At 35.5% G+C, this 13,840-nt stretch overlaps 1 protein-coding gene across 2 annotated transcripts in view; it reads right to left on the reverse strand.

Moving 5' to 3' along the window:
• The window catches only part of LOC128992279 (histone-lysine N-methyltransferase EHMT2-like), a 30,866-nt gene that overhangs the window by 9,407 nt on the left and 7,619 nt on the right, over positions 1–13,840 (reverse strand). Inside the window, exons 5-15 of one of the 2 annotated variants that reach the window (XM_054415770.1) lie at positions 12,986–13,126; positions 12,158–12,277; positions 11,493–11,668; positions 10,538–10,711; positions 7,817–7,884; positions 6,257–6,364; positions 5,563–5,684; positions 4,648–4,820; positions 3,169–3,327; positions 2,349–2,558; positions 1,723–1,867 (exon numbers count right to left, since the gene is read on the reverse strand). In XM_054415770.1, the coding sequence (XP_054271745.1) occupies positions 1,723–1,867; positions 2,349–2,558; positions 3,169–3,327; positions 4,648–4,820; positions 5,563–5,684; positions 6,257–6,364; positions 7,817–7,884; positions 10,538–10,711; positions 11,493–11,668; positions 12,158–12,277; positions 12,986–13,126 (1,596 nt within the window). Of the gene's footprint in view, positions 1–1,722; positions 1,868–2,348; positions 2,559–3,168; positions 3,328–4,647; positions 4,821–5,562; positions 5,685–6,256; positions 6,365–7,816; positions 7,885–10,483; positions 10,712–11,492; positions 11,669–12,157; positions 12,278–12,985; positions 13,127–13,840 lie in introns of both variants that reach the window. The other variant, XM_054415769.1, reaches the window with a different exon arrangement.

The raw sequence follows: 13,840 nt of genomic DNA on the forward strand, positions 1-13,840 counted from the left end.
CAAAACAACCTGAAACACCCAACAACCTGTGTTCAAACCTGAAACACCCAGATCGAAACTCGCCTGTCGTTATTTTAACATCGCCTTTTTTTACTATATTTTTCAAAAAAGAAAGATTATGTTGATTTATTTTGGATTTTAAAAATGTGAACGTTTTATTTTATTAAAGATTTATGGTGATACGTAAATATTGTGGTGTAGTAAAGTATATTATATTTTAGTTAAGTGTTAAATTTTGAAGTTTTAGGGTGAATCGAGATGAATCTTTTTTTATAACATGGGTCCCTACCTTAACATACATACCAAGTTTCATAAACATCGGTTGAAAAAGTGTTAAGATAAATATTTGTATGTAAAAAATACAAATTGGCGGATATCTAATTTAACGAAACGATTTTGGAAAAAATGTTATCCTTCATTTTCTGTTTATTTTGACCCAAGGAATTACTAGGTAAAGTATCTCCCCGCTTATTTTTAACACCCTGTTTATGATGTATTCTTATTAATATAAGTGAAAAATGTAAGCTGGTAATACAGAAGGATGTTTTATAAATAATATGAATGTACTGGTGATCTGTATTTCATCTTTTTCATGTCCTTAGAACTGTAAATTAAAAGTCCACTCAGCAGTCGCATCGTACGATGTAGTTCTTTCCATGCGTTGCGAAATGCTAAATTTGCCGTCCTCTTCAACCCAAGTTATCTATTGAACCACTGATTGTAAGAAATTCAAAAAATATATTTTACGCATCACACTTTTGGCTACAACTTTGCCACAGACAAAACCTCTCTAACCCAAAAACAAAAAAAATCTCGCATGCTAACTTTTTCATGTTAGAAATCACGATTTAAAACTATTTCACCATAGATATCAATTTTTATTAATTAGATCGGTAAATAGTTTAAAGTTCCAACAAAATAGTCATCGAGTAGGACTAACCAAGAAGCTCTGTGCCAATTTTCAAAATTTTAGCACAACTTTAAGTACACCAAAACACGAAATTATTGAAGTCATGCGTCGAGAGGACTATCGTTGTTTTTAACAGATTATACTTTTGACCTACCGGCACTGTTGACTCAGCGAAACTGAACTTATATTTTATCTTATTTCGTTATATTAAAACTGCTGTTGCATTAGGTCAAATTCTCAATAAGTCAATTGCTTTAACATAGACCATGTTTTTAGCTCGGACTGTACTATTTGACTTACTGGGATTTTTGATCTACAGACACTGCAAACATTGTAGTTTTTGACCTAGCGGCACAGGTATAAATTATTTGACCTTCCGGGACTGTTGACTTTCTGCAACGCGTCCGTTATAAACCACTGGGTCACACCATTATTGTCATAACATTGCTTGAAGCTACTGGTGGTTGGCAAGGTTTGAATCAAACCCCGAGGTCATAAGTCCCTCCCTATAGACCAGACAAGCCCTTCTATTAATACATACATCTAAAGAAGTTGTATTGACGTCAGTATTTACTATTGAGATTAGCTGGTTCCTTTAGCTAAGACTATTTATTTAAAAGCCCAAAGATCAAGAATGTTTTTGTGGTAACAATATGATGAAATGGTCGTTTCCAATTTTCCAAACAATACAAAAATTGAAAAAAATGTCAGTAAAAGGAAGAAGACATTTGTAGTTTTTTACACACAACACGGTAGGACTGGTAGACAATAAAAAACTCAAATTGAAATATTTTTGAACGGTTTCAAATTACCTGCAGTGAGGTGATGGTTCGATCCACACTGATGTTGGAGGTGAAGCAGTTCTCCATGACATAAACAAAGTCCCTAGGCTCCGGTTCATCGTCTACAGCGTTTACACATTGTACAGGGTTGGCCTCATAACCTCGTGTGATGTCACTGTAACACCCACCATATGTTGTATATCTTGTCCATTGGATAACAACCAAAAATTACTTGATCCTACAAAATAGGCAAGAGATTTATGTGATCTCGTTGCAAATACAGGCTCTGCTCAAAAAAATAAAATTCCTGGCTTTTGGAAGTCATAACAGCAGAAGATTAGAATAACTAACAATAGTACCATAATATAAAATGTAGTGCAATGGAAATGGATTTTATTAGGATTTCACAACAATCAAATCATCAAAATATAACTAATTAAAAAGTATAAATACTAAAAACATTTTTCTACTTGAATTGAAACTAGAGTAGTTGCATCCAATAATCGACTCACAGAAAAATCCAACGCTTATTTACTCCTACCTGCTATACTAAAATAACCTCCTTAGTTATTACAGCTATAAATCGTGGAAGAAATTAAATAGGCCTACCTAATGAATAATAAATTTGAATAAATACATTTAACTGTATTACTCACTTAGTCAGTATCTTCTGCGCTCTCTTCTGCACGTTGAGTGTAAGGTTGCGCAGCTCTACCGTGAGTTTGATAGCGTTGTATGTGTCGTTGGGTGCGCCAGGCACACACTCCAGTGGCACGAAGCCAGCCCTGTTGTGCATATCCACGCGCGCACCCCTGGCCAGCAGTAGGATCACACAGTCGTACGCGTTCTGACGTGCTGCTATGTGGCTGCGGAGAACCATGAGGACCAATTAAATATGTGATATATTGTAATTATACTTTGCTTGACATCAATTGATACAATGCCAAATCAATCTCCCTAAATTACAACTGATTCCACTGGTAATGCTTGCAAAGTCAATTGTTCATTATAACACGTGTCACTGCCAGTTTACACTGGAGGCGTACTTACTTTATTAACAGAAGGATATAACTATGTTTATAAAACGAGGTTAAGATTTCTAAGTGTCTACACCAGTGAAATTTTTTATGAAAGAAACACAAAATGTTTTAAGGGAAAGCTATAGAACCCATCTAATCATTGTGGATAATTATACCTCTCCCACCTTCTCTAAAGTGTGTTTTGAAAATGAATAGCAAGCAAATATTTACATTTAATGACCCTAAACCAAATCACGCATATTGGCATTAACTAAAAAATGTTGGTTTTTTTTCACTGACTAAAATTCAATTCAAAATGTAGGGTGGTTCTTAAAGTATAACGCTTATTTTGAAGTTCAAAAACTAGTAAGGAGTAATACTTAACAAACTACAAGCTAAAAAACAAATCTAATAAGTTCAAAACACTATGTTTATTGATACCACGATGTAGACTCACAGTGGAGTATCGGCGTGGGCGTTGGTGGAGTTGACCTCCGAGCCGTAGTTGAGCAGCGCCTCAGCTATGTCTATGCTGCCGGACAACGCTGCCCAGTGTAGCGCTATGTTCTGTTCTGCATCCCTCACTAACGGGTCTGCTCGCTTCTCTAACAGGAACCTGGGAAATTACAGATGTTTTACAATACTGCTGCTCTGTACTTATATTATTTTATCACTCAAGGTTTTGTAGATTAAATAGGAGTATACATTTTCTTAGAGAACTTTGCTTAAGGTGAAACTTCCCAAGTACGTCTGAGCCTCCATCATGTGAGGATTAACAGTAATTAACACAAATTTTAATTAAGGGCACTGAAATACATGGTAGATGCGCTTTAGCATCTATTTAAAGAATAAGCTCTCTATTTAAAAACCTTCAAAACGGGTTGCCTCAAACAATTTTGGAGTTTTGATAAGGGTTAGTCAGAGAAAACATAGGAGCGCTTACCGGACATTGGTATTTCAGAAATGCTGCCTATTAAAAAATAAATTTGTCTAATTCTTTATCAATTTAGGATCTCTTTTGCAATCCATGTAAACTTACAACAACAAAATCAAATTGTCTTATCACTATCAGTTTTCAATTTGGATTAGGTTTTCAAAGTTTCAAAGCACCCTACATTAGTACAATAATTCATCAATATAACCAAAGATCTAACTTATGAAAATGTTAACATGACTGAAGGTAAAAACCCATAATTTAAACACATTCATAACCATACTAATCGTGTATAAAGGCAGTAAAAGAGTATTTTACCTAACCCGCCATGTTAAACTTCCCTATCCCAAGCGTGATGTATAAAACTTCTTTACTTCACGAGTGATGTAAAGTTTCAAAAACTCACTCGGTGAAGTAATGAAACCCATTTAAATAACATTGAGTGCTCAACTTAAAAAATTATACCTCTATGGAGCCAACGACGTTTAACGCTAGAAATCAGCTGTGCGCTTGGATTTTGCTGTTATGCTTTAAAGAATTTTCCTAACCTAGCCTTTGTTAGTGAAAGAACGTTACTCTTATAAGATGAGTGAAATGGATAATGAAAAATATTGTAGGAAACCCCCTGTATATTGTCGGGTCAGGTGAAATCTTGTACATTACGCAAAAGCGTGTTTACATCACTTAGGTGAATTATGCAACTTGCTTCTGCTCGTTGCACAACATTCACCTGTGTGATGTAAAAACACTCTTACTACTCTTGTAAGGTAAATAGCTATTAAGGCTTAATTGTTTACCCTAAACTAATACTTTTTCAAAGGAACAGTTTATTTAATGTAAATTTAACAATTTCATCAAGACTAAACTACAAGTTAACTAAAAGTTTTCAATAGCAACCCAGCAGACAGGCAACTGTTGCCTTCGTCTACTGATTCTGTAAACTCAAACTAAGTAATATGCAAATGTGCTTTTCATTTAGTATTAGCCGCGTTGGATACTGACCTGATGACCTTGTAGTGCTTGTGCTCGGCTGCCCACACCAGGGGGGTCCAGCGACCGTCGTCCACAGAGTCTATAAAGTTGCGTGGAGTGTTGGGGTTGGAGATTAGGTAGTGACAAGCCTCTATATTGCCTGTCTTGGCTGCCAGGTGAAGTGCTGTCATACCATCTCCTCCCTACAACACACACTAACCTAATAACACGCCTGAAAAACTATGGAGAAAACGTAAACTTGTATTGTAGAAGGTTCATTTTATCAACGCTAATATTATAGTTGTATAGTGTTGTGTTTAAGATGTTTAACTAGTCCAAGACTAATGGGGAATCATAGGAAACAGAACTTGAACAAATACACAATTATGTGATCAAGGATGTAACATAGAACACAAGGGCCTAGATAATTAAGACTTAGTGAGGATAGCAGACTTAGCTGTATTGAAGTCCAAACAAGTGCAAGAAACAACAAACTGTATAATAGTGTATATAGTGTAGTTTTGTGTAGTTTTACCATCAACTGTTGACCAGTAAATGGTTCAAGTATAAGGTAGGACTTGTTTCACAATGGTGGCATTGTCAGCTAGCTGGTAGATGTAAAACTTGACTGAACTCATATAAACTACCTGATGATGCCACCTAACCTCCACATTAACTATTTAAACCTGATTGACATGGTGAGTAATATATCTTAAAACATTATTGTTGATAATGATTTCAAAAATATCCACACACAATTTAGTTTTGCTCAAAGAAAGGCTATGGACTAGGAGGTTGATTTGCATGCTGAGGGTATAGCAGTAAGCTTACCTTAGAAGTACAGATAAGACTAAAGAACACACAACATTTCGTCCCCCTAGAGACAAAGATATGACTGTACGTGTCTTCCCTTCACTCTTCTCCTCTCAACAGTGATTGGTTTACCTTGAAGGTGACACTGGCTCCTGCCTTGACCAGATACTTGACCACGTCGTTGTGACTGTTGGCACAGGCTTGCATCAACGGAGTGTTCTGGTCCCTGTCTACCACATCCAGATTGGCCCCAGCTGCCACAACACACACAAATAGTGAAACTATATTCTCAGGACATGGAGCATACATGCCATTAACTAACTATTTTTATGAAGAGGATACTATATGTATAAGAGTTTTGCCAGGTACCATGGGGCTGTGGAAACTTCCTATGATGCTTCCTAGAATTTTGCAGTTTTTTTAAGACAAAAAATCCAATTTTACTAACATTTTTATCATTTAAACAAGATCAACACTTGAGGTTAAGAATATAACATAAAACACAAGAGCCTAGGGTTTTATGATTTTTTGTGAGGATCAGGATAGCAGGCTTACTTGAATTGTAAAGAGTTCAATTAATTTGGCACAAGACTCACAAAACTTTACAAATGCAATTTGAATATTTCACTATCGCTGACTGCATTTTCAACTAAGGAAGTATGAGTGACATAGAAATATTATATTTATTTGTATATAGTATAGACTATATCTTTTCTTGTGCCAGATTAGACTCTTTTCCATTCAGGTATGCCTCCTGTTCTCCCAAAGAAATCCTAATTGTATTTCCTGAAGCAAAGGTGACATGGGCCTGGTGCTCCAGCCTTACCTTGTATCAGCAGATGCACACAGGTCAGATGACCCCCAGCACACGCAGCATGTAGTGCAGAGCCCATGCCCCACTCTCTGAACACATGGTTGGGGTTCAGTCCAGCCGCTATCAACACAAAACCACACTATGTCAACTAATGCACATTTAAAATATGCCTTCATACTTAAACTACTCAATGTTTAAGGTTTCTACAATTTGGTAGGCTTTACCTTAATCAACTATACCATAAACTAAAAATATAATAGTGCCAAAAGTAGTATATTACCTGTGCAAGGACCATCCCCGTCACAAGATGGGCATCTGTTTTTTTTTTAACATGTGTAGGTAAAAGAACGTCTTACACTGATTTAGGTTACATAGCGAGGTAAACAAAGTACATTACATTTTTAGATATTATAATAGTAATTCAGGAGCACTCAGCATGGTTTATGACATACCAACAATTAAAAAAAAATAATGGTTGCATTGTTTAACAATTAACACGGTTTTTAGTGGAACCTTGGTAAGAAGACCCTCGATAACAAGTGTCATTTTCAAATCCCCTTAAAATTATTTTACCTCTAATCACGTGTTATTACAAACCTTGATAAGAAGAAAACCTTGATAACAAGTCTTATTTTACAATCCCCATGAGAGTCTTGTTATCAAGGTTCTACGTATTATGTTTACATCCCGTAAACTAATTAATCATTTAGCTTGTTTATTCAAATATGATTATGCTAGCAAATAAAGCGATTGAACATATTTTTTAGCCGATTTAAACATATTTTTTAGTCCAGCAATCAATCAGTTGATATCATGTGGCAATCAAATCAGAGTTTGTTGATCAGTGTGAGAATGGAACTTGAATTTACAGAACAATAACAACAATATAACCTTAAATGTTAAAAGTGAATAACAGCTGTTTTAAATACAGTAATGGAATTATAAAGATTTAATACTACACCAGGTGACGCCAGTCAGACGTCAGTGTGCATATGCGCGGAGAGAATATCACTAGAGATGATAGCTCGGTCCCACACGCTTGGCAATCTTGTAGCCCAGCGATCTCTGAATCGACACCAATTTGGTAGATTACCAGGGAAAATTGAGCAATCAGGAAGTTGCCGGGCAAAGTCAAAATTGACGGCAATCCAATCGAAAAAGCAATATTTAGGCAATATGGTTGCCGGCAAATTAATCACTCATCGACGGGCAACCAAATCGCCTAATGTATGTGTTAAGTAAGTTTTCAGGAAAATGTTTTTATTTCTTGCACTGTATATAATTTACGCATTGGTATTTGACACCGACAGAGAGAGAGTAGGGGTTTTCAATTGAACCTAGTGGGGTCAGCACAATGCCCATTGGTGAACTTGGCGGAAGGATATTTTTGCTAAATTTTAGCGTCGCATCGGGACACTTGACCAGTCTGTCGGTTGCCGGGTTTACCTAACACATGTCACTTTGACATAGTTCCAAAGGTACATTCATCCATAAATCATTATTAATTAACCCCACATTAATCAGTATGAGAGGCTTAACACTTTACTGAAATATATTACTAATGATACTTACCAAGAATATGAATAAGTTTCTCTGGTTCTCCATGTTTTGCTGCTTGATACATGTTCCTTAAAGTGTATCTAAAAATAATAACACCCAAGATAAATACATATTGTGTTAAATTTGATAAGATATATTTTTTGTCTCAAAAAATCCTTTGGCATAGTCATTGCAATTTGGGAAAAAGAACTCATCTTTAGGTAGAATTTATTTAATATTTCTGGCATTAACCCGCCATTGGTTGCGTTGTTTGTTCTCTCCTATTAGGAAAAAAAGATGTTTTATTTTATAAAGAAAAATTAATTGTTTTTGCAACTATGCTTATCAAACTGGAACTCTGGCTATTCAAAAAAATATAAGAGTCATCTCTTACATTCCGTTCTACGAATATAATAGGATGTGTCTAAGTGCGTAATGTCAGGAATGTGAGGCAGTGCCTCAAAACAATACCAACCGCGTTACTCTCTCTAGGCGAAATATAGCCACAAAATTGATTGTTCATGTAGTCAAAACTATATTTTATAATACATATGAAATACCAGTGTCCTAACAACTTGATTTATTAAACTTTTGTCTGGACTAGATTCACCAGTTCCATGAAAGTAACGCTCAAAATTACTGCTATACACAATAAGTATATCATACATTAAGTAAGTTTTCATAAGGGAATCTCATAGTATGTCTGTTTGTTGTTGTATACGAGTATTACTCTTTTCAAGTAAATATTGTCTCTTTAATTATTGGTTCCAGACGCATTTGTTTTTCTGTCACCGTTGGTTGCGGGTGGGTCGCTTAGTGTGGCAGTCCTCATTTAATTTCATACACACTTTTATTCTTTGTCGCAGAGACCAAGCCACCAAGTTTGACCATAGCCTTAATTTTATAAGGTCAGTGTGCCTAACTCTGTCCCTTTAAAAAACATCTCCTTAAACAGCCACATGACAAATACTTAAATTACAACATCAAACGTTGCATTGTAAATGGTATTATCAACTTCTAGGGTCCTAAAGTAATATCAAAGACATACAAAAACATCCACTACTACCACTACATCTCACACAAGCATTGAATAATAATGCCACTTGTATAAAACATACACCAATTGTTCTTACAAAAACACACATCTAAAGCACATTGTTCCTGAAAAATATAAGTTAATCAACATAGGAATATTAAACAAAATTTAAGATGTTATTTTTTAACTGGAAACTTCTAAAGTGCATTTTAAAGAGAAGCTTTTTTTTATCAGTAGGCTATTTTAAAGTAATGATCATTCAACATTTTCATGCTTTAATTGGTATTTTTTGGTATTTTTTTCTTTTGTGTTTAAATTATGTACAGCTATACCATTTTAGATAACAAGACTTACACCTATTGTAAACATTGAAAGCAAAGTTAAATTATACACAGCCTCTATACTAAATAAACAACATGACATTCTTGCATCACTTTCTGTATGTGCCCCAGTAATAAATAATGAATCTTTAGATAAATAATTATTTTTTAAATGTATTACCCTAAGTTCTTTTGAGTCGGTTACAAAGAATTTACTTTCAAAGAAAACACTTTTTGAACATTCATTCCTGAATTTAAATAATAACAACCAAACCCAATTTGTGTTTGTTTATTCAATTTATAGATTATTTATTTCATTTCATAAAACCTGTTTTTAGAATTTTTTAAGTAGTGTGTGTGTTATATGTTTAAATTATAGACTATCCGTTAGTTCCTGCGCTCTAATTTCTCAGGTGAGCTAGATGAACCCCACTTTACAAATAAAACCCTCCAGGCAATGGCACAACAGCACAACATAACCACGACCAAGAAAAAACCTAAACTGATGGTTGCAGTACACTATTTGGCCAGAGTATGACACAACCATGAACACGACAACAAATCTATATCAAGACTGATTTTTAAGACCAAGCTGTTGTAGTACATTCGTATCATAGACACAGTAAGCGTAAGAGAATGTAATTATGGTTGTCAGGCCTACAAAAAGGTAGTTTGAAACATTTTAAAAGGTATTTTGACAGTATGAAGATTCTATAGCTAGCCATCGTAAAACTTTCAGTGTTAAAATGTACAAAAGTAATCACTATACTGTGAGGACAAATCAGTGTACAATATTTGCTTGATAACTAAGAATTAATTGGGTCCGAATTAAGTCACTGGAAGTGTGCAACGCGTCATTACGTGTTGAATTGTTTTACTGAAGCAGCAGATGAGTCAGGCCCAGTCCGCACCAATCTACAAAGACTGGTCTTCCGACCATTGGGGGCAGCATTTTGACTAGTGAAATTCCACTTAAGTCTACTGTAAAACTGGTCATATATGCAACAGGTCGTCGTCATCTGGCCAGTGATTTGCAAGTGATGTACTATAGGTCTAAAATATAATTGGCCCACTCTTCATTGGGAGATATTGTTCTCTTCGTGCCCCCAACTAACCTAAAACCTCTTGTGCCCCTGGGGGGCCCATTTACTAAAGCGGCCCTATTCACCATGGTCGGGCTAGTGCACTATTGTCCTTAGCCACTTGGCTTTCCTTTGAAATAAACCCCATAAAATATTATTAAGCAATACAACTGAAAAAACTTCTTACAACTGGTGAAAGTGAGCATTTCATGACGAATGTGGTGCAAAAATAAACAAAACATAGGTGTAACTATAAGCAGACCTGGGCAAGCTAAGAATGTCAATATCGCACACAGCATGCAACAACGTCTCTAACTTGTCCTTGTCCAGTGTGGGCAGCCCCTGCGAGGTGATCTGTAGACCAGAGGGCAACACCAGTGATGACGACGGAACTAGAGGGATCTTCGACAAAACCTCCTCCAACTGGGTCAGTTGCTTGTCTTCTTCTTCCACTTGCGAACTGTACGTAAACGTCATCTTTGCGCTCGGCCTGCAATATACATATCTAGTAGCAGTTTGGACGAGTACATCTAAATTGGTTTTATAAACAAGACTTGGTACTTTGAAGATGTTAAACTGTGAATTTGAAATTTGTTTTTTACACAGTTACAAATTAACTACATGATAGGCTATGAAGTATGAATATGGATAGACATCACAGTAAGTAAAATTGTGTCTGTGTAGGTATAGTTTTTTTATGAATCCACTGATTCTTTAAAATACATTTTTGAATGTTATTAAATACTTACATGAATAAATATTTTATTTAAATTATATGAGTGTGCATTTAGATAGTTATAATCAGCCTGGTTAAAATTAAGCTTTGTTTGTACTTTCTCTAAAAAAGTGTTTATAATTTTAAGAACAAAATGTGCAATATAGAAGAACTAATTGTCATCATGCTCTAGGGCCTATGGTTAATTAGTAGCCTACAGCAGACAGGAAGGCAATATAAGATCACTTTGAATACAGTTATTGTTTCTTGAGTAGGCCCACAGTATATTTTATAAGAAAACATTGCAAACCTTGCATTGATATACACAGCTAAGTCCATATAATATGAATAAAACATTAATTTATTCTGAATTTTACCTGTTTTTATAGTTTTACTTTAACTTTACATGGTGCCCGTTTTAACCAACTTTTTAGGTTATCTGATAAAGGCCCAGTTGTGTGAGGGTGAGCTGTATCAGCCGTTGGACTCAGTTTTCTCAAGTAAGCAGGCTGAGCTCATTTCTCTATATTGTATTATATCTAGTGACTTTACGTACGTGTTCTTGTTTGGTTTCTGCTGAGGCATGAACACAGGATACTTGTGAGCGCCGAGGCCGATGATGACTTCTCTAGCGTCCTCACTGCCACAGTGTGGACAAGCCTCCTTGCCTTCCTCCTCCAACTGGCAGTCCTTGTGGTAGTGGTGGTACGCCCAGCACTGCATGAACGTACCCTGCAAACAACCAGTCAGTCAGCTTCTAAACCAACACTAAGCTGATGTTCAATAGTAACAAGTGTTTGGACTGTTCCCTAACAAAAAGCTTAAAAAATTAAGCAACACAAATAATTAGGCCTGTATAAAAATTGAAAGGGAAAAGTTAGTATGAAACAGGAAATAATGAAAACATTAGAGGTGTGCAAAGTGTGAAATTTCGTTTGGATCAGATAGGTAGTTGAAAACGCAGTCAGTGAGAGTAAAATATTCCAATGTTTTGTGTAGTATAAAGTTTTGTGTTTCTTGTACCAGTTTAACCCTATTCTATTCAACTAAGCCAACTCTCACGAAAAACCCCTAAAACCTAAAACCACCATAACTCTCTCCATTTTGAAGCCAAATCAGATTGGAAAATGGCCTAAGTAAAAACATTTTATGATCTACTTATAGTATACAAATGAAATTCAGATCAGAGTTTCCAACAGAGGTTTTGTATTTGTAGCTGACCTGTGTACAAAATATGCCGCAGCCAGGACAGCAGTTGTGCCTCAGCAGACGTTTGTAGTGGACATCACACAACAAAAGGAATGGAACACGAGCACTTGGTCTCAACAAACGGGCATTGTCCTGCAAACAAACATGTGAAGTCGTCATATTTACTTAGTCGTTATATATCAGCAACCAGTTTTATGTTACATATTATAGTTTATTGTGACACATTGTATGCGATTACCGCCACTAACCAGGAGGGGATAGGGTAATAATAATAATAATAATAATAATATCTTTATTGCCGTGAAACAAATACAAATTGCATGGCATCCGTCAACATTTAATACAGGCATAACAAGCGACAGCAAAACAAATAAATACAACAGCATAAAACAATTAATAATACGAATGATTAAAAAATTCACGGAACTTGTCATTTGATTGATTTAGAACCTCAGAACAACCTCAGGGTCTCGTCTAAGCTCAGTTGCCAGATGCTACAAGCCATAAGTATTGTTCTTTAGATAATGTATATTAACATCATATCTCTGAGTGTTTTATCTCAATCAATCAATACAATTGAACAATTGATGTAGTACCTAGTAAGTGGTTACAGTGATTGCCTTGAAGGTCCCTGGTTTTATCCAAGCGAGATTGATTCTGAACCCAGATGTCATTTGTCATTGAGCTACCAATAAGTGATGCTTTCTTACAAAAGGTCAATGGGAAATGGGATCCAATGGGAGCGAAAATTATTAGCGAAATACAAGATTACTGGATTTTTTTTAAATATAGCTGGAAATTTTTATTTGATTTTAAAGTCAGTGATGTAAATAGACCCACCTTGTCCACTGTATTACAACAACCGATGGGTCGGCCGTCCAGAGAGTCTACAGCCTGACAGTAGAGTTCCGTTCTCCAGCCATTGGCCTTGGCGAACATGTTGTCCCTCTTGTTACACAAGCAGATTCCAGCAGTGCCAACCTACCAGAGTAAAAAGTAAATAATAAATGTTTACCGCAGAAATGAATTTTTGATTAGCTTAATTAATGTGTAGCTTTGAAAATTGTTATTAATTACAGTAGTATGATATACTATGAAATATTATTTCATTACAAGTACTGAAAGTGGCATTCTCCGGTGCACGCACAAGTTCATGTGCGAGGCAAAGACGAACACAAGAACATCATATTTTACGTGTGATACAAAGACGAGCTTGTGAGAGTGAGTTTCAAGTACAAGGCGAACCCGAAGACAGGAATAATTGAAGCAAGTGCCAGAAAATAACTTTCTGAACTAGTAATGAACCAAAATTTTCACCCCAATGCAAAACTGGCTTATGCCTATTTCTATTTACTTTAACGATGTTAAACAGTAAAATAAGCATATGCCTATTTTAAATATAAAAATAAATGGTAAAGAAACACTAGTGTGCGTATTAGGAAAATAAATAAGTAATCGAGAGCAAATGAAAAGTGAATTTAGATCAAATAAAAATCAGCTGATCCTTTTCCTCCAACTTTACATTAGACTTTGAGAAACAATGTTTTTATCTTTTAGTTCTATAAACAGTCCCCAAATTCATCGTTTTAAGTTAACTTCAAATAGTGAACAGAAGAACATACGGTTTGCTAACCTCCAAATTGTATTCAGTGTATTATGAAAACAATGCTAATCACATGATAATTAAAGCTATGT

Source organism: Macrosteles quadrilineatus, unplaced genomic scaffold, assembly GCF_028750875.1.
Source record: "Macrosteles quadrilineatus isolate MER2022 unplaced genomic scaffold, UCM_ALF_1.0 Scaffold_4__1_contigs__length_99947679, whole genome shotgun sequence".
Lineage (NCBI taxonomy): Eukaryota > Metazoa > Arthropoda > Insecta > Hemiptera > Cicadellidae > Macrosteles > Macrosteles quadrilineatus.